The 24,627-nt window shown below is 47.7% G+C and overlaps 1 protein-coding gene across 1 annotated transcript; it reads right to left on the bottom strand.

The window, feature by feature from the left end:
• Nucleotides 1-17,654: 17,654 nt before the first annotated feature.
• TSPYL2 (TSPY like 2) lies at nucleotides 17,655-24,282 on the bottom strand. Its single transcript, XM_030934127.1, has 7 exons — nucleotides 22,935-24,282; nucleotides 21,589-21,666; nucleotides 21,344-21,455; nucleotides 21,114-21,259; nucleotides 20,892-20,986; nucleotides 19,907-20,586; nucleotides 17,655-18,441 (listed from the first exon to the last, which is right to left on the bottom strand). Exons 1-7 carry the CDS (start codon nucleotides 23,739-23,741, stop codon nucleotides 18,257-18,259), a joined length of 2,103 nt encoding a protein of 700 aa, XP_030789987.1. The 5' UTR covers nucleotides 23,742-24,282; the 3' UTR covers nucleotides 17,655-18,256.
• Nucleotides 24,283-24,627: the final 345 nt, after the last annotated feature.

Here is a 24,627-nt window from a genome sequence, read left to right as displayed (position 1 = left end):
TGCATTCTAGCCTGGGTGACAGAATGAGACCCTGTCTTGAAACAAAAATAACTCAAAATGGATCACTGTCCTAAATGTAAGAGCTAAAACGATAAAATTCCTAGAAGAAAACATAGGAATAAATCTTCGTCAACCTGAGTTAGGGGATGATTTATTGGATATAACACCAAATGCCCAAGTGACAACAAAATAGGTAAGCTGGACATCACTGAAATTAAAACCTACTGTACATCAAAAGATACCATCAATAAAATGAAAAGAACCCACAAAATGGGAGAAAATATTTACAATTCATATTATCTGACAAAGGACTTATATCCAAATACATAAAGAAGTCCTGGCCAGACGTGGTGGCTCATGCCTGTAATCCTAGCACTTTGGGAGGCCAAGGCAGGCGGACTGCCTGAGCCTGAGCTCAGGAGTTCGAGACCTGTCTGGGCAACACAGTGAAACCCCATCTCTACGAAAATCCAAAAAAAAAAAAAAAAAAAAAAAAAAAAAAAAAAAAATTAGCCGGGTGTGGCATTGTGTGCCTGTAGTCCCAGCTATTAGGGAGGCTGAGGCAGGAGAACTGCTTGAACCCAGGAGGCGGAGGTTGCAGTAAGCCAAGATCACGCCACTGCACTCCAGCCTGGGTGAGAGTGAGATTCCGTCTCCAAAAAAAAGAAGTCCTGCAACTCAATAATAAAAAGACACATAATCCAATTAAAAATGGGCTAAGAATTTGAACAGACATTTCTCCAAAGATATACAAGCATATAAAAGGACATTCAATATCATGAGTTATTAGGGAAATGAAAATCAAAACTATAACGAGACACCACTTTCATACCCACTAGGATGGCTATAATAAAAAAGACAAACGAAAAGTGCTGATGAGGATATGGAGAAGTTAGAACCTTCATACATTGCTGATAGGACTGTAAAATGGCATAGCCACTTGTGCAAACAGTTTGATAGCTCCTCAAAAAGTTAAACATAAGGCGGGGCACCACGGCTCATACCTATAATCCCAGCACTTTGGGAGGCCGAGGAAGGCAGATCACTTGAGCCCAGGAGTTCAAGACCAGCCTGGGCAACGTGGCAAAACCCCATCGCTACAAAAAATACAAAAATTAGCCACGTGTGGTGGCATGTGCCCATGGTCCCAGCCACTCAGGAGGCTGAAGTGGGAGGATCACTTGAGCCCAGGAGGTGGTGGTTGCAGTGAGCCAAGACTGGGACACTGTATTCCAATCTGGGCGACAGAGTGAGACCCTGTCTCAAAAAGAAAAAAAAAAGTTAAACATACAGCCACCATATGACAGCATTTCCACTCCACATTCAGAGAAACATTAGTCATATTAGCCAACATGAAAGCAACTGAACTGACCAACTGGGGAGTGGAGGTAGATCCATACGACAGAATATTATGACAATAGGAAGGAATGATACATGCAACAGCATGGATGGACCTCAAAACATTATGCTAAGCAAAAGAAGCCAGCCATCAAGACCAGTATCTTGTATGATCTCATTTATATGGAATATCTAGAATAGACAAATCTCTAGATAGAGACAGAAAGTATATTAGTGGGTGGCTAGGACTGGGGAGAAGATTAATGGGAAGCGACTGCTAATGAGTATGAAGCGTCTTTGGTGGGGGTGCGGGGGTGAAAATGTTCTAAAATTGATCATGATTGGGAGGTCGAGGCGGGTGGATCACTTGAGGTCAGGAGTTTGAGACCACCCTGGCCAACATGGTAAAACCCCGTCTCTACTAAAAATACAAAAATTAGCCAGTCATAGTGGTGTGCACCTGTAATCCCAGTTACTTGGGAGGCTGAGGCAGGAAAATCACTTGAACCCAGCAAACAGAAGCTGCAGTGAGCCGAGATTGTACCACTGCATTCCAGCTTGGGTGACAGAGCGAGATTCTGTCTCAAAAAATAAAAATAAATAAATAAAACTACTGAACGGTATACTTTTATTTATTTATAATAATATTTATTATTATTTTAACAGTACCCTTTAAAAGGGTGAATTTTACTCTGGAGGTTGAGGCCAGAGGATCACTTGAGCCCAGGAGTTCAAGTCCAGCCTGGGCAATATAGTAAGATCCTGTCTCAAAAATAAATAAATAAAAGGTGAATTAGATGGTATGTGACATGTATCTCAATGAAGTTGCAACGAAAAGATGGATGAAGTAATAGAATGTCTGTGTGCTAATGAGAATGATCTTGCAGAGAGAGGGGAAAACCGGAGGAACCATGTCCTCAAGTAGGTGAGAGAGGATGGGATCGAGTGCCAAAGTGGACAGACTGGATTTTGATAACAGTAGGAGCAGCTTATCCAGAACAGAGAGAAGGCAGAGTATGTGGATACAGATGCTATGTGGTAGTTGGATGTGGTGGTGGGAATATGCAGATGTTTTATTCCAATGGTTTTCATTTTTTCAGTCAAGTAGGAAGCCTGAGTGTAAGGACAGGAGAGGAAATGTTGAGGATTTCAGCAGAGAAGGTACGAAAGAATCATCATCTAGGAGGGTAGGAGAGGAAATGCAATGGAGCAGGTAGAGAGCTGGATTTAACCAGGGCTGAGGCTGTGCCTGGTAAAGTGGATGGTAAGTATGCTGAAGTGACAGAAGGGGGAGGGAAGTGAGACTGTCCGCCCAGGAATTACTGTAACGGTGGGCCATGGAATCTAAGCTGATTAAAGGAGGGACATGGGAGCATGGACGAAGTGAAGGGGAGTGAAAGTGTTCAGTGCCAGTGGGATTGAGGGATTGCTGGAGTTGGAGTACTAGTAGGTGTGAGCTAGAAAAATAGGAGGCACTGGCTAGAGAAGAGGATGCCTGAAACCGAGCATATGGAAACAATGCAGTCACAAGTACTGACAAAAACAAGGGTCAGGCTTGGCGCAGTGGGTCACACCTGTAATCCCAGCACTTTGGGAGGCCCAGGAGGGTAGATCACTTGAGGTCAGGAGTTCGAGACCAGCCTGGCCAACATGGTGAAATGCCATCTCACAAAATTTAGCTGACCGTGGTGGCAGGCACCTGTAATCTCAGCTACTCTGGAGGCTGAGGCAGGAAAATCACTTGAACCCAGGAGGCGGAGGCTGCAGTGAGCTGAGATCACACTACTGCACTCCAACCTGGTGACTCCGTCTCAAAGAAAAAACAAGGGTCAGACTATTGGAGTAGGTAGCTGAGATGGGGTTAAAAGGCAGGATCATTGTAGGGTGGCAAATCACAGAACTAATAGATGAAAATATTAGAAGGACCAGCTACAAAGATATTAAAGTCACCAAGAATTAGGATTGGACCAGTATTAAAGAGAATGACAGTGAGATCTTAGCTAAACTCATCTAGAAATGGTAATGACGGGCGCAGATATGTGTGTATGTCTGTATATGATGATATAAAGTGGTAGTTGATGGTATATTCTGATGATATGAGATTTACAACAGGGTTGTTGATATTTATATAATCCCAACATATTAAATCACTTATTAATTATGAAGGAAAAAAGGGGAACTATAGTGGAAAAACCTGACAGACACCACCTTAAACACCTTAAACAAGGACTCAAAGTGAACAAAACCAGTATCAGGAAAAAATGACATCACATGCCTCCTGATAGGAAGCACTGAAGACATAACTTCTCTTCTGCAGTATTCTCACCAGAATTACATAACTTGAATATAACCACAGTGAAACTTGAAACAAACCCAAATTCTATGAAATAACTGTCCAGGAGTCTTCTAAATGATCAAAATCATAAAAGACAAAGAAAGACTCAAGAACTGTTCCATATTGGAAGAGCCTAAGGAGGCATGATAACTAAAGGTAATGTGGGAGCCTGAACTGAATCCTTGAAAAGTGGCACTAGTGAAAAACTGATGTAATCTAAAGAAACCCCGTAGTTTCGTTAAGAGTACAGGCAATACCTCATTTTATTGTGCTGCACCTTATTGCACTTCACAGATACTGTGTGTTTTATTAATTGAAGGTTTGTGGCAAAGTTGTATTGAGTAAATCTATTAGTGCCATTTTTCCAACAGCATGTGCTCACTTAGTGTCTCTGTCTTACATTTTGGTAATTTTCACATTTCAAACCTTTTCTTTTATCTGTTATGGTGATCTGTGATCAGTGATTTTTTTTTTTTTTTTTGAGACATGGCTTCACTCCTGTCACCCAGGCTGGAGTGCAGTGGCGTTATCTCAGTTCACTGCAGGCTTTGCCTCCTGGGCTCAAGCGATTCTCCTGCCTCAGCCTCCCTGAGTAGCTAGGACTAGCAGCACACGCCATGGGGCCCAGCTTAATTTTTGTATCTTTTGTAGAGATGGAGTTTCACCATCTTGCCTACGCTAGTCTTCAACTCTTGAGGTCAAGCAATTCACTCGCCTCGGCCTCCCAAAGTGCTGGGATTACAGGCGTGAGCTACTGCACCCTGCCTAGATCAGTGATCTTTGGTGTAACTATTTGTAATTGTTTTAGGGCACCATGAACTATACCCATGTAAGATGGCAAACTGAACTGACAAATATGTATGTTCTGGCTGCTCCAGTGACTGGCTATTCCTCCATCTCCCTCTCCTCAGGCCTCCCTGTCTGAGACACAACAATATTGAAATTAGGTCAATTAATAACCCCACAATGCCTTCTAAGTATTCAAGTGAAAGGAAGTGTCTCAACGTCTCTCATTTTATTTTTTATTTTTATTTTTTTAGAGACAGTGTCTTGCCAGGACACTGTCCAGGCTGGTCTCGAACTCCTCAGCTCACACAATCCTCCCGCCTCAGCTTCCCAAAGTGCTGGTATTACAGCCGTGAGCCATTGCGCCCAGCCTTCAATAGCTCTCACTTTAAATCAAAGGCTAGAAATGATTAAGCTTTGTGAGGAAGGCATGTTGAAAGCTGAGAGAGGCCGAAGGCTAGGCTTCTTGTGCCGAACAGTTAGCCAAGTTGTGAATGCAAAGGAGAAGTTTTTGAAGGAAATAAAAAGTGCTACTCCAGTGAACACATGGGTGATAAGACAGTGAAATCGTGAATTATGGATATTGAGAAAGTTTGGGTGGTCTGGCTAGACAATCAAATCAGCCACATTTCCTTAAGCCAAAGCCTAATTCAGAGCAAGGCCCTAACTCTCTTCAATTCTATGAAGGCTGAGAAAGGTGAGGAAGCTACGGAAGAAAAGTTGGAAGCTAGCAAAAGTCGGTTTATGAGGTTTAAGGAGAGAAGCCATCTCCGTAACATAAAAGTGCAAGGTGAAGCTGCAAGTGCTGATACAGAAACTGCAGGAAGTTATCTAGAAAAATCTACCTAAGATAGTTGGTGAACAACAGATTCTCTTTTTCTTTTGAGACGGAGTTTCGCTCCTGTTGCCCAGGCTGGAATGCAGTGGCGCGATCTCGGCTTACTGCAGTCTCTGATTTTGGTTTTCAACTGATTCTCCTGCCTCAACCTCTTGAGTAGCTGGGATTACAGGTGCCCGCCACCACGCCTGGCTAATTTTTGTATTTTTAGTAGAGACGGGGTTTCACTATGTTGGCCAGGCTGGTCTCGAACTCCTGACCTCAAGATCCGCCCACCTTCGCCTCCCAAAGTGCTGGAATTACAGGCGTGAGCCACCATACCCGGTCAACAGATTTTCCTTTTTTTTTCTTTCTTTTTTATTTTATTTTTTGAGACGGAGTCTTGCTCTGTCGCCCAGGCTGGAGTGCAATGGCATGATCTCAGCTCACCGCAACCTCTGCCTCCTGGGTTCAAGTGATTCTCCTGCCTCAGCCTCTCGAGTAGCTGGGGTTATAGGCATGTGTTACTACACCCAGCTAATTTTGTATTTTTAGTAGAGGCGGGGTTTCTCCATGTTGGTTAGGCTAGTCTCGAACTGCCAAACTCAGTCTATCCGTCCTCCTCAGCCTCCCAAAGTGCTGAGATTACAGGTGCGAGCCATCGCACCTGGCCAACAGATTTTCAGTGTAGCTGAAACAGTCTTATACGGGGAGAATATGCCATCTAGTACTTTTATAGCTAGAAAGAAGTCAATGCCTGGCTTCAAAGCATCAAAAGACAGGATGACTCTCTTGTTAGAGGCTCACGCAACTGGTGACTTTTAACTTGAAGCCAGTGTTCATTTTACCATTCTGAAAATCCTAGGATGCTTAAGAACTATGCTAAATATACTCTGTGCTCTATAAATGGAGCAACAAAGCCTGGATGATAGCAAATTTGTTTATAGCCTAGTTTGTTAAATATTTTAAACCCACTGTTGAGACATGCTACTCAGATAAAAATATTCCATTCAAAATATTACTGCTCATTGAAAATGCACCTGATCACCTAAGAGCTCTGATGGAGATGTACAAGGAGATTCATGCTGTTTTCATGCCTGCTAACACAACATCCATTCTGCAGTCCATGGATCAAGGAGTAATATTGACTTTCAGGTCTTATTATTTAGGAAATACACTTCATAAGTCTATAGCCACCATAGATAGACAGTGATTCCTCTGATGGATCCAGGAAAAGTAAATTGAAAATCTTCTGGAAAGGACTCACCATTCTAGATGCCATTAAGAACATTTGTGATTCATGGGAGGAGGTCAAAATATCAACATTAACAGGAGTGTAGAAGAAGTTAACTCCAACCCTCAGGGATGACTTTCAGGGGTTTCAAGACTTCAGTAGAGGAAGCAACTGCAGAGATGGTAGAAATAACAAGAGAATCAGAATTAGAAGTGGAGGCTGAAGAAATGACAGAATTGCTGCCATCTAATGATCAAACTTTTTTTTTGAGATGGAGTCTCGCTCTGTTGCCCAGGCTGGAGTGCAGTGGCGCGACCTCAGCTCACTGCAACCTCTGCCTCCCAGGTTCAAGGGATTCTCCTGCCTCAGTCTCCTGAATAGCTGGGACTACAGGTGCCCGCCACCATGCCTGGCTAATTTTTTTTGTATATTTAGTAGAGACAAGGTTTCACCGTGCTGGCCAGGCTGGTCTCAAACTCCTGACCTCAGGCAATTCACCAGACTTGGCCTCCCAAAGTGCTGGGATTACAGGTATGAGCCACTGTGCCAGGACCATGATGAAACTTTAATGGAGCCTGGGCAACAAAGTGAGACCCTGTCTCCACAAAAATTAAAAAAAAAAAAAATAGCTGGGCATGGTGGCACATACCTGTGGTCCCCACTACTCTGGAGGCTGAGGCAGGAGGACTGCTTGAGGCCAGGAGTTCGAGACTAGCCTGGACAACACAACAAGACCCCACCTTTGCAAAATTTCAAAAACTGGCTGGGCGTGGTGGCATGCACCTATAGTCCCAGCTACTTGGGAGGCTGAGGTGGGAGGACTGCTTGAGCCTGGGAGGTCGAGGCTGCAGTGAGCTGTGATCGCACCACTACACTCTGGCCTGGGTGACAGAGCAAGATCCTGTCTCAGAAAAAAAAAAGAAAAAAGTTAGTGGATGAGGAGTTGCTTCTTATGGATGAGCAAAATAGTGATTTCCTGGGATGGAATCTACTCCTAGTGAAGATGCTGTGAACACTGTGGAAATGACAACAAAGGATTTAGAATATTACATAAACTTAGTTAACAAAGTAGTAGCAGGGTTTGAGAGAACTGACTCCAGTTTTGAAAGACGTTCTACTGCGGGTAAAATGCTATTAAACAGCATCACACGCTACAGAGAAACCTTTTGTGAAAGGAAGAGCCAACGTGCCAAACTTCATTGATATCTTATTTCAAGAATTTGCCACAGCCACCCCAACCAGCAACCACCACCCTGCTCAGTCAGCAACCATCAACATCGAGGTAAGACCCTCCACCAGCAAAAAATTACAACTTGCTGAAGGCTGGGATGATCTTTAGCATTTTTTAGCAATATAGTATTTTTAAATTAAGGTAAATACTTTTTTTGATACAATGCTATTGTACACTTAATAGACTATGGTACAGTGTAAACACAACTTTTATATGCACTGGAAAACCAAAAACTTCATCTGACTTGCTTTATTGTGTTGGTCTGGAACTGAACCTGTGATATGCCTGTATGTACCAATGTTAATTTTCTAGTTTTGATAGTTAAACTGTAATTATGTAATTTATTTCTTTTCTTTTTTTTTTTTTTTTTTTTTGAGAGAGTCTCGCTCTGTCACCCAGGATGGAGTGCAGTGGTACGATCTCGGCTCACTGCAACTCACCCAGGATGGAGAGCAGTGATACGATCTCGGCTCACTGCAACCTCCACCTCCTGTGTTCAAGTAATTCCCCTGCCTCAGCCTCCCAAGTAGCTGGGACTACAGGCGTGCGCCACCACACCCTACTAATTTTTGTATTTTTAGTAGAGACGGGGTTTCACTGTGTTGCCCAGGCTGGTCTCGAACTCCCGACCTCAGGTGATCCGCCCACCTCGGCCTCCCAAAGTGCTGGAATTACAGGCGTGAGCCACCATGCCCAGGCTGTAATTATATAATTTCTTAACATGTGGGGAATCTAAGTGAAGAATATATGAGAATTCTTGTAAAATTTTTGAAGCTTTTTAAGTTTGAAATTATTTTAGGTTTAAGAATTCTTGGTCGGGCCCGGTGGCTGACACCTGTAATCCCAGCACTTTGGGAAGCCAAGGTGGGCGGATCACTTGAGGTTAGGAGTTCAAGACCAGACTGGCCAACATGGTGAAACCCTGTCTCTACTAAAACTACAAAAATCAGCCAGGCGTGGTGGTGCATGCCTGTAGTCCCAGCTACTCGGGAGGCTGAGGCAGGAGAATCACTTGAATCCAGGAGGCGGAGGCTGCAGTGAGCCAAGATTGTGCCACTGCACTCTAGCCTGGGCGACAGAGTCAGATTCCGTCTAAAAAAAAAAAAAAAAACTTAAATGAAAAAAGAGTTGTTTAAGGAGGGAGAATGTCTGGAAAGGGTAACTAGGAGCAAGCACACCCACCCTCACCCTCACCACCCAGTCTCTCGGTAAGAGGGGTACGAGAGGGCTGCCGGGAGGAGAGAGTGTTCAGGGGAAAGCCAGGCTGTTACTTAAGCAGTGCTTCTCACTGAAAGGTGGGGGCTGGACAATTAAAGGGTGTTTTGGGACATTTATTCTTTCTTTTTTTCTTTTTTTTGAGACGAAGTTTCACTCTTGTTGCCCAGGCTGGCTCACTGCAACCTCCACCTCCTGGGTTCAAGCTATTCTCCTGCCTCAGCCTTCCCAGGAGCTGGGATTACAGGCATGCGCCATCACGTCAGCCTGGCTAATTTTTGTATTATTAGTAGAGATGGGGTTTTACCATGTTGGCCAGGCCAGTATCGAACTCCTGACCTCAGGTGATCCACCCACCTTGGCCTCCCAAAGTGCTGGGATTACAAGTGTGAGCCACAGTGCCCGACCCATTTTTTAATTGGCTTTTTTTTTTTTTTTTTTTTTTTGAGACAGGGTCTTGCTGTCACCCAGGCTGGAATACAGTGGTGCAATCCTAGCCCACTGTAACCTCCGCCTCCTCGGCTCAAGCAATCCTCCCATCTCAGCCTCCCAAGTAGCTGGGACCACAGGCGTGCACCACAACACCTGGCTAATTTCTGTATTTTTTGTAGAGACGGAGTTTCATCATGTTGGCCAGGCTGGTCTCGAACTCCTGGACTCAAGTGATCTGCCCACCTTGGCCTCCCAAAATGCCGGGATTACAGGCGTGAGCCATCACACCCGGCCCTGTTTTGGGGCATTTTTGACTGTGACAATAATTGGAGATCATCAGTGACAACTCCAGCTATGGACCAGGGATGCTCAGCCCTCTGCAGCGTACAGGACAGCTCCACACCATGAAGAATCATACCACATCCCATACAACTTCAGAATATCTCACCAGTTATGTAGGTGAAAAACCTGTTCATTTGTTCTTTTATTCATTCAACAAACATTCATTGAGAAAGTCTACGAGGTGTCAAGCACTATTTTAGGTAATAGGAATATATCATAGAAGAAAAAAGACAAAAATCCCTGCCCTTCTGGAGCTTATAATTGAGTGGGAGAGTCAGACAAAAAACAGCAAACATACTAGGCAGTTAATGCTGCACTGTGAAAAAGGTGTAGAATACCATGGAAAAGACAGAGCAGGGGCATATTAGGGGAGAGCTGCAATTTTAAACAGGACGGTCAGGGGGGCCCTCTGAGAAAGTGACAGCTGAGTAGAGGCCTGAAGGGAGCAAGGGCCTCAGTCTTGTGGGTATTTGAGGAAAAAGCATTCCTGATACACGGAATGCAAAACCCCTGAGGTGGAAGTATGCCTAAGATGTTCAAGTAATAGTAAGGCGGCCAGCATGGGTGGATAGAGTGAGCAAGGCAGGGAGAGTGGTGGGAGATAAGGTCAGGGAGATTAAGAGGGTCTGATCATGGATATTAATATACATTGATTTTTCCAGAAATTTAACAACCATATAAACTAAGAAACGATTCCACATTATTTTGTTTAGAACTTTGTGAAGAACTGTTCATTGTTTAGGAAAACTGTGTCACTCTACCTGTGGCTTCTGGATCACCAATCAACACACTCGTAGTTGTCACTATCATTAAGTGTAAGACCATTTCATTATGTCTTCTAGTGGAGTCATATCCCAGTCTTTGCATATATATGTATAACATAATATACATTACTCTTCCTTTACTACTCTCTATATTACAATTACGGCATTATATTGGTTTTTAGGGAATTATGTATGTAGACAGATTCTATTTTCTATCCATTTCATTTTAGAAAAGTGAAGCATTTCAAAATATACCTTATTTAAAAAAAAAGCAATGTTGGGTCCAACAGGTATGAGAACGACCAAAGCATAGCAAGAAAATAAAGGGAGTATTCAGAAGCCAGGATGAGAATGGAGGGAATTTTGCTGATAACTGAAGGTGAGTTCCTTAAGGCCTGGTCAAAGGATTTCAGGATGAAAATAGAAAATAGGATGTCCAGGGCTGTATGGAGATGTAACCAGGAGATCTGTGGGCTTCTTGTGGTGACTAACATATAGGATAAGGGGTTATTAAAAAGTGGTTTTTAATCTAAGTTGCTCCCCACTTTGGGTGTCTCTACTTGTTTAACAGAGTAGGCTGGGGAGCAAATAGTTCTCTCTTCAATGAGACCAGAAGCAACCCAAAGCCAGTTTCCATTTTTTAACCCACAAAACAGGTCGGAGCCCCAGGCTAAGCTCCTGTCCTCGGGGGTAAACTAATTGCTATGAACTATGCACCTCTAACCTCTTAGGGTTGAGAAAGAGACGGGTAAAAAGAGGAAAACCAGTAACAGAGAAAGGCAGAAGCATTCAGAAAGATCCAATGGAGGAAGGGTCAGAGACAGAGAAAAGACAGAAACCAAGAGAGACAATATTCTTTTCAATCAAGATAGTCATTATTTATTGAAAAATTTCTAAAGACCGGGTGCAGGGCAAAGTAACGCACATGCATTGTCTCAGGTACAGATTATCAGACCCCCAATTGACAGATGAGGAAACTGAGGCCCAGGTTGGTGAAGGAGACAGCTCAAGGTCTCATAGCTAGTTTAAACTGGTCAGGTCAGGATTCAGCATATTATGTCTACTACATCTCAAAAAGTGGGACAGTCAGAAAGAGATAGAGATGGGAGAGGGGATGCAGAGACAGACACGCACGCAGATGATCACGTGAGCGGCAGACCTGCATGGAACCGTTTCGAAAGACACCGAGGGTGGGAAGTGGGGCCGCGGAAGGCAGCAACAGGCACCGACTGCTCCGCAGAGTACTCACCCGGTTGCCGTCTGGGAGCCGTAGGAGCACTCGGCCTCCCTTTGCTACCCGCACGATCCTCCCCAACCCGCTGACCTAGGGTTGAGAGGCCGCCCAAGTAAAAGCTCGCGCAGGCCCCACCCCTCGCAAGCTCTGGCCGGCCTCTTCCCGCTGCCACTCCCCCCACCGCCCAGTCTTTATGGCTTCTCACCCGTACACCTCCGGCCGTCGCCGCCGCTGCCCCTGCCGCGCGCGCACAGATACGAGAGGCCTACCGCAAGATCTGGAGGATACACTGGACGCAACCCTTCCACGGGCTGCAGCGCAAGCAGGGGCACGGGCCTATGCCGCTACAGACGGCTCCCCGGCTCCCATTGGAGGAGTGCCCTTCTGCCTTTCCAGGGATTGGCTGGGAATGGAAACACTTTTTTTTAACCCCCGAGGCTTAGAGCCAATCCGAGGAAAACTCCGCCCCTTCGGGGGACTTTGATTGGTTAGGGAGCCAAGCCCACCCTTTCATAGGATTGGCCAGGAAAGGAGTGCTCGTCATTGCCCTTTGCTGGTCTATTCGACAGGGCTTCTGGGAACTAGTTGGTAATACGCAGGCGCAAAGCCGGAAGCCCAAACAGGCGCCAGGTCATTGAACAATCGAGTTGGCTGGCTTCTTTGACGTTTTACTCTCCATAAGCCACCTGGCACTGCCATCGCTCTGCTAAGAGACACAATTCTGTCTCTAGTTTCTTACAGCTCCACAGCCACCTGCAGAGATTCCTAAGCCAGGTTTCTCTCACTCAAAGTGAGCAGAGTTCCTAATTCCATGCATGGAGGATGAGGTGGTTATGGGGATGTGGCGAGTTACCCACCAGTCCCTGATACCTACTGAGACATTGGTCAAGTGACGACCTCGCTAGGAGCCTCAGTTTAACCATCTGGTAATGGAAAGATGTTTTAAAATTTTCCTCACAATGTGTAAGGATTAAATGAGAGGACATATATAAATCAGTTGCCTGGGGCATAAATATTTAAGTTCTCTCCTCCCAATTCTTTCCCAGTGTTCAGGCGGACAGAATTTATGGCCCAGAGAGGCAAACTGACTGGCTTGAAGTCACACAGCCAGGTCCCCCCCTTCGCGCGCTCCCGCCCGGCCTCTTCCCGCTACCACTCCCCACCACCGTCCCGTCTTTGCGGCTTCTCACCGTAGACCGCCGGCAGTCGGCGCAATAAGACCCAGAATAAAACCCAGGCTTTCGTCTTCCAAAGGAAAGTTGTTTAAGAAGGAAGGAGAGATGGGAAGGACCCTCCGATTTGCAAGAGTTCTTAATTTGTATTCTACAGACCTCTAATCGAGGCTGGTGACAGGGTTTGGAGAAGCCCATGAATTTGGATGGAAACAAATTTACATCTTTATGGCCGGGCGCAATGGCTTATGCCTGTAATCCCAGCACTTTGGGAGGCCGAGGCGGGCGGATCACCTGAGGTCGGAGTTTGAGACCAGCCTGACCAACATGGAGAAACCCCGTCTCTACTAAAAATACAAAATTAGCTGGGCGTGGTGGCACATGCCTGTAATCCCAGCTACCAGGGAGGCTGAGCAGGAAAATCGTTTGAACCTGGGAGGCGGAGGTTGCGGTGAGCCGAGATCGCACCATTGCACTCCAGCCTGGGCAATAAGAGTGAAACTTCGTCTCAAAAAAAAAAAAAAAAAATTTACGTCTTTATTTTCCCTCTCCTCTAACTGAAATTTAGCATTTTTCAATAAAGAATGTAACTAGGCATAGTAGCACCAGTAGTAGCAGTACTGATTGTCACCAATAGAAATCAGAGATTTTCATATCACATTATAGATGTTGCAGATCTCTTGAAAATCATATAATTTCAATCATTATTTTGAAATCATGATAGTCATTAGACCCTCCATTAAATCTTATGATTTAATGGATTAATGAGGAGTACATATACGATTATACTATAGCACATATTTGCTTTTTCCATATTTTAATAACTATATTTCAATGTAATCAATTTCTTTTGTAATTCTAGGTATTTTATTTTATGAATTTAAACGATTTTTGTTTTTTTTTCTGAGAAAAGGTCCAGTGGGGCATAGTGGCTCATGCCTGTAATCCCAGAATTTTGGGAGGCCAGAGGCGGGTGAATCACCTAAGGTCAGGAGTTCCAGACCAGCCTGGCCAACATGGTGAAATCTTGTCTCTACTAAAAATACAAAAATTAGCCGGGGGTGGTGGCAGGCGCCTGTAATCCCAGCTACTCGGGAGGCTGAGGCAGGAGAATTGCTCGAACTCAGGAGGTGGAGGTTGCAGTGAGCCGAGATCATGCCATAGAACTCCAGCCTGAGCGACAAGAGTGAGACTCCATCTAAAAAAAAAAAAAGAAAGAAAGAAAGAAAAAAAGAAAAAGAAAAGATCCATAGGCTTCACTAGATTACCAAAGGGGTCCATGGCACAAAAAATATTAAGAATATTTGTCTTGAACTCTAGGCTCCAGGAGGAAAAAGACTTGCTCTATCAGCTGGGTGCAGTGGCTCACGCCTGTAATCCCAACACTTTGGGAGGCCGAGGCAGGCTGATTGCGAGGTCAGGAGATTGAGACCATCCTGGCTAACATGGTGAAACCCTGTCTCTACTAAAAATACAAAAAATTAGCCGGGTGTGGTGGCGGGCGCCTGTAGTCCCAGCTACCCGGGAGGCTGAGGCAGGAGAATGGCGTGAACCCGGGAGGCGGAGCTTGCAGTGAGCGGAGATTGTGCCACTGCACTCCAGGCTGGGCAACAACAAAAAGACTTGCTCTATCTTGTTTCCCTGCTATATCCCTGTCACCCAGTTCAGTACTTCAGGCACACAGTAGGTACTTGTAAGTCTTTACTGAATGAATAATAGGATTCCTTCCCAACCATCCTGCACACCCCCAACTGGGGGAGCCAGTGCCGGCCCTTTGGGTCACCTAAGAAGGAGGGACATTCCTGAATCTAGTTTTGTCCCTGCCAATCTGATTCTGCTCACAGAAGTAGGTGGCACTTTAAAGGTCTGGTCCCAGGAAATCCCAGGAACCTCCCACCCAGGAGCAGGGCCCTCTGCTGCAACGGAGTGAGGGCAAGCTAGGAAGCATATGAAGACAAGTAGTTTCAACATGGGAACAGGCCCTAGGGCACATTGGGCCCATGACTCTTCATCCTCCTGGTTTCTGTTTAAGGTCTCAGCCAATGGGGCCTGTCTTCTCTGGCCTTTGGCGAAGACAATATCTTGGAGCTAGATGTGACCTTAAAGACCTAGAACAGCCCTCCCTTTCGGAGGTCCAGACTGAAGAGTGAGGGCACAGGGAACAAGATGTTACTCTGGGCAAAGAACATCCTGTCCTCACATGGCTCAGCCAAGGACATGAGCACCCTGGCCAACTATATTAGAATCCTATGATTGACTCTTAAGAGCATCCCTGAAGATGAAGACCAGAGGCCCTATAATAGGGTGGGTGAAGAAGAGTCTGAAATGCCAGGATGAGAGGCTGGGGATTTGATTGGGGGGACAGAGAGGAATCAGGGAAGAGCACAATGAAGGCCAGACTTCAGAGACCGGCTTCAAGGCTAGACTCTGTCTTGAGACCTTAGGCAGGTTGCTTCTCCTGGACTGATCCCCCAGCACAATAAGCCTCAGTTTATAGATGGGAAAACTGTGGCCCTCTAGAGAGGACAAGGAGAGTCATGTTGTGAGGTCAGACTGAGGCAAGAGTAACCAGGCTAGTGACTCTGGCTCTGATTAGCTGGGATCCTTTGGCAGGTTGACCTCTTCCTGGCCTACTCCATTGCCTTTGCCCCTGCTGCTTTCCCCTCCCCTTCTCTTCACCGCATACTCATTGGGGTTGGCATGTAGATGTCTGTTTTCTCTAGGATCCTGCACTCTCAGCTCTGGCCTTGAGGTATTGTGTTACTTTAGGCAAGACATTCCCTTTTCTGAGCCTCAGTCCTCCCTACCCACCTCTGACAGCACATCAAAGCCTCCATCCTGTCCCCCTCAAAACATTTATCAGAATCATTGGAGAGACATGTCAAGGATCTGGTATTCCAACCGTCTCACAGAGGAGGCCCAGAGAGGGAAGGGGCCTTGCCAAAGGTCTCACACCAACGTGGCAGTCATCTTGACTCCTCTCAATCCCTCTCCTTCCATATCTAAAGCCTGTCGAGTCCAACATCTTAAAAGCTCTCATAGAACAGACAAATTGCTCTTGCAGAATAATTCCAATTAATTTATGTACATACTTCCCTCTCAAGGAAATGGAGCATAACTCCTCATTCCCTAAGCACGGGCTGCGCTTACTTGGCTTCCTTCCAAAGAGTACAGCATGGAAAAAGAGAAAGGAGTAGCTTTACAGTGGAGAAACCTGACGGACACTACCTCAGCCAGGTGATCAAAGTTAACATCAACAGTGGTCAATCATATTGATAGTACATGCCCTTGATATGATCTAGTGAGAATGACATTTGACTTCTGTGGTCTTCCTTCCCCAAACTCATATCCTCAGTTTAATCATGAGAGAAAACATCAGACAAATACTGATTAAGGGACATTCTATAAAATACCTGACCAGTACTCCTCAAATGACTCTAGGTCATCAAAAACAAGGAAAGCCTGAGAGAGTGTCATAGACAAGAGGAGCTTAAGGAGACAAGATGACTAAATGTAGTGTGCTAGTCTGGATGGAATCCTGGAACAGAAAAAGGACATTAAGTTAAAACTAAGGAAATTGGAATAAAGTATGGGCTTTAGTTAATAATAATGTACTGATATTGGTTCATTAATTGCGACGAATATGTAACTGTTAATAAGGAAAACTGGCTGTGGGGCATACGGGACTTCTCTGTTATCTTCACAATAAATCTGTAAATTTAAAACTGTTCTGAAATTAAGTTTATTTTAAAAACCTCTCAAATCCGCTCCCATCTTGCCAGTCCCACCTGAGGTCTAGCGTCTATTTCCTTACTGCTCTCCTTTCTTCCAGTCCGTTCTCCTGGCAGCCAGCAGAGGGCATTCTCTAAAACGCAAATCTAACCATATCTGAAGCCTTCCAGCAAAATAAAGGCGTTGGATGGAAACTTCGGGAGATATGTTATAAAAGACCGACTCGGATGTCTGAATAAAAGTTATTGTGACCCAGAACAAATCTGGGAAATATTTCTGGCGCCCACCGAGATAAAACTTATGTATCTAAATTTAATATAACTCAGCCTTTCCAAGGTCTCCCGGATAAAGCCCGTTTTTCAGATGTCCAACTCCCTACGTTTCCATCCCTTCGCACAGTTACATAGTTAATTTCCCTTTGTTTTTCCTTTATCTCTACGGATACTTCTCTGCCTGAGCTATCTTCTCCTGCCTTCTCCCCCAAGCCCAGCTCCAGGGACTCTGCACCCCCTCCCAAAGGCAAGAGAGCGCTCCTGCATAATTGGGTTGTGATATCCGGACCGAAGTCGTTTTTTGTTTTATTTTTACTAAATGCGAATGAGGAAAATGAATTCCTTTGGCTCCCCCAGGCCCCGCTCACTTCAGGCCCGAGGAAAGGTTTGACGCACTATAAATTAAAAGATGAATCACTGATAAATCGATGTTCTAGGGCGCAGGATGTCTCTATGCGCATGCGCCAGAGGGGAAGGCGTGGGAAGCCCTTTGCTACCTGGCTGAGTCCGCTGCGGGCGCCAGGAGGAGGAGGGGCTTCCTCAGCCTCGCCCTACCATTGGCCAGGATGATCCGCATTGGTCTGACGCAACGCCTCTGCGGCCTGGCTGAGCTCGCCCCCCACCCGCCAAACCCCCGCAACTAACATGTTGCAGGCTACTGCGTAGGCCAGGCGGCTACGTGTGGGCCTGGGGGAAACTGACCACTGGGGCCGGGGCACCAGGCGAAACAAAAGACTCGAAGGGGCACACTGAACTTGCTCAGAATTTTATTGGGATTAACAGGGTCCACAGGGAGAGGCAAGCCTTCTGGGGGAGGGGGACAAGAATACCGCAAAGAATACCGCAATGGCGAAGCGGCCTTGCATAGACACCGAGGCGGGCTAGCGGCGCGGCAGGAAGAGGAGAGGGATGGAGAAAGAACTTGGGAGAGGAGGGTAGCAGCAGCGCCTACAAGAGCACTGTGCGGCTGTGACAAAGGCCACAGCGACCCTCCCCGCTTCGGGGGTCAGGGTGTCCACTCCACACAGCACAGGGAGAGGGGCTGGGGCCACAACTGACTGGGAGAAAGTGGGTAGAGGAGCCCTGACCAAGGCATCACAATAAATACAGTTAGCAGCACACAGAAGCCTGCGGGGGCGGAGGGCCAAAAGAAGGGGACTAGCCCCCTTTCCCTCCCCCCAAAATAAGAACTCTGCAATGACTAAACCATAAAAATAAACTTTAAACCCGTGTACGAAGTCGGTCACCCCCCAGAAGTGCAATGTGGGGCCGCGTGGCCCTAGCTGAGGAGGAGGGCAAATGGGATAGGGGGTGGGGGATACAGAGAGGTAATCCCCAAAAGGGCAAGACCCTTATCCGGTTTTCCCCCTCTTCCCCGGGTTGGCCCAACCGTTTGGGACCTGAAGCACATCCTCCAGGTCAGAGTCGTCTGAATCTTCCCCTTCTTCCCAGACATCTTCACTTCCTTCCCCCTCATAGTTTCCTTCCCCCTCATAGTTTCCTTCCTCCTGATAGATGTCTTCATCTTGCTCGATGCCTGCATAGAGTAGAAGCAAGAAACGAGAAATGGAGGAAGGCAGTTACATGAGCAGATAGGTGTCACTCTAAAAGGGAACAGAGCCCATAGCCAGGGCTTGTGGGGCCTGGGACAACTTGCCAAGTGCCTCTGCTTGGAACAAACAGCCAAAAGTGTGTGCGGGTATACTCATAAGCCCACAGAATGAGGGAGTTGGAGGGAGGCAGGTAGGCAGTGTGGACTCCCTGCTTCCGTCCAGTCAAAACTGATACATCTCTGATAGTAGCTTTTTCTCCCCCTTGTACTCATCAGTGTGTGTCTTCCTGAGCTCCGACCTCAGCTGAATAAACCTATTCATCTCCAGGCAGCTTCCTTGCTCCTTTCCCCCAGTCTGATCCAAACAGGCCCCAGTCTGTGTTCTTCAACCCAATTCCCCACCCCCACTCCCACCCTTAGGGCTGGGCAGACAGCTCTGCCTCCCCTTCTCTGAGAGAAGAGATGCCATCACGTGGGAGGGGAAGAGAACTGAGAATCCGTTTCCCTCTCCTACCTGAACACGTCTAGATTGAGGCTCCACATTCATTCAATACCTCTTCCCTTAGTGCTCTGGCCTTGCCCTCAATGGAAGTTTGCCAGGGACCCCATGGCCAAAAACACCCCAAAAGTGGTTGATTTTCCTGCCCCTTCCACCTCCCATCTGAGTACTTCTCAGCATCCTTATAATTCTGATGTTATTCTCAGAGCCTTTAAGGTGCTAATGTGACTCTACAAGAGGGCATTATATGTAGTACTTGTCCAACATATACGACCACTGAAACCTTTTGTGGGAAGCAGCTTTTGGATCTGGTGAATGATCCTCAGGACATAATTTTGGAAACCCTGCCCAACATACCATGCATTTTCACCCTTCCAAGTCCTTGTTCACATGATCCACTCCACGGAGAATGCTCCATGATGCTCCTCAGTGTGAATGCAGCCTCCAATTCAGATGTCACCTTCTTCCTCTAGCTCTCCCCCGCCCCCCTCCCCCAACTTTTGAGGTAGAACTGGCTGCACCCTTTTCTGGGCTCAGAGAGCACACTGTTCACTTCATGCTCTGCTCCCAGCACAAGCCTGGGAATTCGCCAAAGGCCAAGGCTGGGTACAGACTGTGCTGAAATGCACTGTGTTTTGCCACTCCCCCACCTCGATGTGAAGTGTCCTTTTTAGTTTTCCACCCACTGTCTCCTATCTCTGTGTACTCTTCATCTTTTGCTGTTACAACCATCTACCCATCACCTAGAACTAAAATGATTTTTTAGAGTTTTGTTACATTTTTAAGTTAAATGTTCACTGGACTTCCTTTGTTTAAAAAGTTGCTCAGAATGCTTTTTCTTTCCTCCATAAAAGCAGATTGTGCTCATGCCTTGATACCCTGTCCTTGGCCAGGCTTGCTCTGAAAGAAAAGAAGACGGAAGACAAGGGTTGGGGGCGGGGGTTAGCTCACCTTCCTCAATGCCCTCCTCTTCTTCCACTGATTCGTCTGAGATGATCTCTATCACATCCTCGTAGTCATCCTGATCCTTGTCAAAGTCTTCAATAACTTTCTCATAGTACTCAATGTCTCTGTCGTCATCATCGCTGCCTTCATTGTCACCTTCATTGCCATCATCATCACTGCCCTCATTGTCACCTTCGTTGCCATCATTATCTTCATCATCACTGGCCTCATCTGCTTCATTGTCACTGTCGCTGCTGTCCTGGTTGTTGCCATGGCTGCCCCAGAAGCCACAGTTGAAGAAGTTGTTGCCATAAGTGTGCTCGTTGTTGTCAGGGTTCTCTTCGTTGTCATCAGTGTTCTTGTTATTGTCTTCAGCGTTCTCATTGTTGTCATCTGCACTCTCATTGTTGTCAGTGGTTTCATTGTCATCAGCACTCTCGTTGTTATCAGTGGTCTCATTGCGGACCTCATTGTGGTCAGGGCTCTCGCTGTCGCAGATGTTCTCATTGATGTCAGTTATCTCATTGTCAGTGGTCTCGAAGTAGTCAGTGGTCTCCATGAAGTCAGAGATCTTGATGTCATGAATTGTCTCATCAATGTCTGAGATCTCGCTGAAAATGTCTTCCACTGCATAATAGTCAGGGGCGTCTTCCATGATCACCACCTCACATCTGCCCCTGGTTTTACTGTAGGGAAGGCTGTGGCTGAGTATGGGGTTGGTGGGAGGTGTACCCATAGCACTCAAAGGTGGAGAGTAACTAGGGAAGCAGTAGGCTATAAGGGATCCCAGGGATGGGGCTAGGGTGGGTAAAGTCCCACTTCTGCCCCTGACTGTGTAACCTCAAGCCATTTCTGGACATGATTTCCCACTTGTAAAACATATTCCACTGGGATTATCTCAAAGGTCCCTTTCGCTCCATAAATCCTGTGTTACACTAGTTTTTGCCCCATCCCCAACAAACCACCTCTCAGCCACCAAACCCCCCATTACCGTTTCTTCATTTCTTGCTTCTTTCTCTTTATCCTGGAGCCCCTTTCTCTCAGGTAGTAGCGTAGAGGATTAACCCACAGATCATTCTTGATAATCTGTTGAAAAAGGGGAGAGGAGATAAGACAGCCATTAGTACAAGCTCCAGATCCTACTCTTAATTCCCCACGCACCCAGGAACAAGCCTAGCAAGGCCTTCTCTGGTGATGCCAGGAAGGGCCCCACCTCAGCAATCCTGTCAGCCTCTGGGAGGCTATGGTTTGAGAACCAGCTGAAGAAGCTGTTGCTTGCATCCTGGTTCCCATGACGGCGGGCCTGGGGTTCCTGGCCCCGGTGCCAGCGGATTGGAGTTGAGTGAGACACCAGCCGGCCTAGGGAGAAAGAAGGCTATGGAGATGGGACAAAACAAGGACAGATTGGGGGGGACATGGATTTACTCTGGGACTGCCTCTTACCCGAGCGGTTGCGCTGGAACTCCTTGACAATCACCATGTTTGTAAAGTAGGGGTTTGTCTGGAAGTACAGCTTCATTTTGTAGCCCATGGAGATATGTCTGAGATCCTGTACCTGCTCCAGGTGGGGGTGATGGTGGAATCTGTCTCCCCCCACACACACCACGGCCCTTCCCACCCACCTCCCCTCACCTCCAATAACCAGATTCGTTGCCCGATCCTACTAAAAAATGTCTCTCTGGCCTGACCTGCAGATTGGTCAAGTAGCGGAAAATGTCTTCATCACGTCGGTTGATCAAAATTGAAATTCTGGGGTGGTTGAGGAACTGATGAGTGGAGCAGTTTAGGTCAAGGATTGACTATTCCGTGAAAGGGAGGGACGGAAGGCCAGGGAGGGCACAGTAAGAGAGGCTGGAGCAGGAGGATTCCTTCTGTGTTTATGTTGTATGTATGAAGCAAGTGAGTCATGGGACATAACCCATACTTATTCCCATGATAAACCTCTATGTTAGGTGGCCCTGCAGAGTATTGACAATTTATGTGCATGTGGTATATGTCTCTGGGTGCTGAAGGCTTGTGTTCACAAAATGCACATGTCTGGGGGCTGAAGGCCCACGTCCAAGTGATGCTGTATCTGACTGCTGAGGGCCTGTGGTCACATGATGTTGTATGTATGGGTGTTGAAGGTCCATGTCTACATGATGTGTGAATGGCTCTGATGGCTTGTGGTCAAGTGATGCCATGTGTCTACATGCTGAGGACCTGTGGTCACATAATACTGTGTCTAGGAGCTGAGGTCCTATGTCTAAATGATATTGTATGCCTGGGTGCTAAGGGCCTCTTACCATGTGCTGTTTTGTATGAGGGCGCTAAGGGTCTGTATCCACATAATTCTATTAGGATGTTAGATTTATGTTCCTGTTACATGTATGTATATGTGTCCATCTACTCTCCTCTTTCCTTAACTCCTTTTTCTCTATACCTAGACACTCCCTCTCTTGACCTTTCAGGGGCTCCAGCCCCTCTCTAGCCCATTTCCCTCCAACGCAAGGCACTCCAGCCAGGATTGGGGTCTCCTAGTATCTTAAGCAGAAATCTAGATTCACAGAGCCTTGTATGGCTCAGGCACCCTTTCTGGGCAGTTTCTCTGCTGTGTGCCATTCCCCTCCCTCTTCAAGGTCTCTGAGTCAGTTGATCTCCTACGTGCCCCTCCCCTCCTCCTTTCACCATCTCTAGTCCAATTTTTTTGCTGTGTGCCCCTTTACTGCCCTCCTCCTTTTTATCATCTGTGATCCTTTTTTCAATGCTGTGTTCCTCCTCTTCCCCCTTTCCCATCTGTGGTCCAGTTTTTATAACCCCCCGTCCCCCGCGTCCCCCCCCCTTCCCCCGTCCCTTCATCATCTCCAGTCCAGCTTCTCTGCTGTTCTGCCCTCCTCCTTCCATCCCTCTTCCACCCAGTCTAATCCGTCTTCCGATAGGGGGCTTACGCCCACCTCTGGCTCTCCTCCACCCCCTTTACCTTTTCTGTTCCTCCCCCACCTCCCCCTTTCCTGTCACGGTCTTCTGACCCATGGAGTATCGATTAGAAGGATACTGCTTTGACCCAGAAGCCTGGGATATGCTGGATGATAAGGTCTCTGCGCTCCAGGAAGGGTCTTCGCATCTGGATGAACTTGCGCTTGAGACGCAGGAAGGCCTTGCCTGCCTTGATGTTCACCGCCTCCAGATCCAGCTGAATATCCTCCAGTGCCTGCAGGATGCTCTCCATCCTCTCAGCATTTCTCTCTCTGCTTTCCCTCTTCACCTTCCTCTGCTTCCTCCGCCGCCGCCGCCGCCGCCTCCTGCTGCTCCTCATACTCTCCTGCTCATCCTCATCCTCATCCTCTACTATGATGATCGCCTCTTCCTTGCTCTTTGGGTCAACTAATCTCTGGGGCCCCCACCCCACTGCACTACAGGTTTCTAGGGCCCCCTCTCCACCAAAACTGCTGGGCTGCACAACCTGAAAATCGATTTCCAGGCTCCCCCCGGAGGCCTCAGGAGTGGGGAGTGCTTCTAGGCTCTCCGTGGGCGGGGGCGCCTCCCCATACCCCGACTCGATGGTAGGATCCCAGCCGGGACACTCAGCACCGAGCGTGAAGTATGCGCGGATCCCCCCCTCCTCGAGAATGACATAGGGAGGCGGCGGGGGCAGCGCGGGGCCCAGTCCCACCCCCCTCATATCGGCCAGCACCTGTGCCGCCTCCGTTTCCTCCTGGAGCCTCGGGCGCTGCTGGGGTGGAGGCAGCGGCAGTCGGAGGAGCGGCGGCGGCGGCGGCGGCGGGGGCGGGTCGCGCTGTGGAGACTCGGAGCTGCTCAGGCGACGGGTTTTGGCCGGAGGCCCCTCATCTGGGCGGTCCATGGCGACCGCACTCGTACAGCTCAAGGGACTCGCACTCGCCCCTTCGCTTTTAGCCGCGTCGCTGCCGCTAGTCGCACCGGGAAGCGGAGCTGTGGAGACTCACGCAACCAGCTCTCCTCACCACCTCGCTCTGGCGTTCCCTCCCACAGCGCCCGCTCTACTCCCTCCGCGCCAATCGCCGAAGCCCCGCCCGCTCCTGACGCAGGGATCCGCTCGGCCTGGCCATTGGCTGCCGGCCGCCGCGGCGGCGCTCGCGCTCCCGCGACCCCTGCCCGCTCTCACGCAATCTGCTTGCCAACACCACACATCATCAGTTTCCGATTGGTTCCCCTCGGGCCCGCCAATCAACGGGCTGACTCCCCCAGCGACGGGAGGGAAACTGCAGGGCGATTGGCTGCGAGGAAAGCTGGGGAAGAAGCCCCTCTCCCTCACCCTCTCAGCGTTTTATCCAATGGGAAAAGTACCAGTGGTTCTGAAGAGCAAAAAACGAGACGAAAAACAAACGCAGGCGCTGAGCAGGATGTGCTCACGTGAAATTGGGAGAGCCTCGTTATCGTTCCCCCCGCCCCCCTCCCCTCAGCAACTACGCACTTTTAAAATCTGCCCCTTCCCCCATTTCCTTCAACTCCTTCCACCACCCACGCTTCTGCCCCTCCCCCCATCCCGGCTCCTGCCCCTTCCCCCACCCCCGCTTCTGCTCCTTCTCCCATCCCCCACTGCTGCCCCTTCTTCCATCCCCGCTTCTGCCCCTTCTTCCACTCCTCCACCCCCCGTTTCTCCCTCTTCCCCCATCCCCCATTTCTGCCCCTTCCCCCATCCCCGCTTCGGCCCCTTTCCCCCCCCAACTTCTGTCTCTTCCCTCACCCTCCACTTCTGCCCCTTCCCG

The sequence above is a fragment of the Rhinopithecus roxellana genome, chromosome 7, assembly GCF_007565055.1.
Source record: "Rhinopithecus roxellana isolate Shanxi Qingling chromosome 7, ASM756505v1, whole genome shotgun sequence".
NCBI lineage: Eukaryota > Metazoa > Chordata > Mammalia > Primates > Cercopithecidae > Rhinopithecus > Rhinopithecus roxellana.
Note: the sequence above shows the minus strand (reverse complement) of the source record. Positions and strands in the feature narration are given on the sequence as shown.

Excerpts from the sequence above, each read along its gene's own strand:
- TSPYL2 (XM_030934127.1), bottom strand. The coding sequence starts at position 23,741 with ATGGACCGCCCAGATGAGGGGCCTCCGGCCAAAACCCGTCGCCTGAGC. Across the intron at positions 21,667-22,934 it reads CAGGCTTCTGGGTCAAAGCA|TTCCTCAACCACCCCAGAAT; the intron begins GTATCCTTCTAA and ends TCCACTCATCAG. Across the intron at positions 20,587-20,891 it reads AAGCAAGAAATGAAGAAACG|TAAAACCAGGGGCAGATGTG; the intron begins GTAATGGGGGGT and ends CCTTCCCTACAG.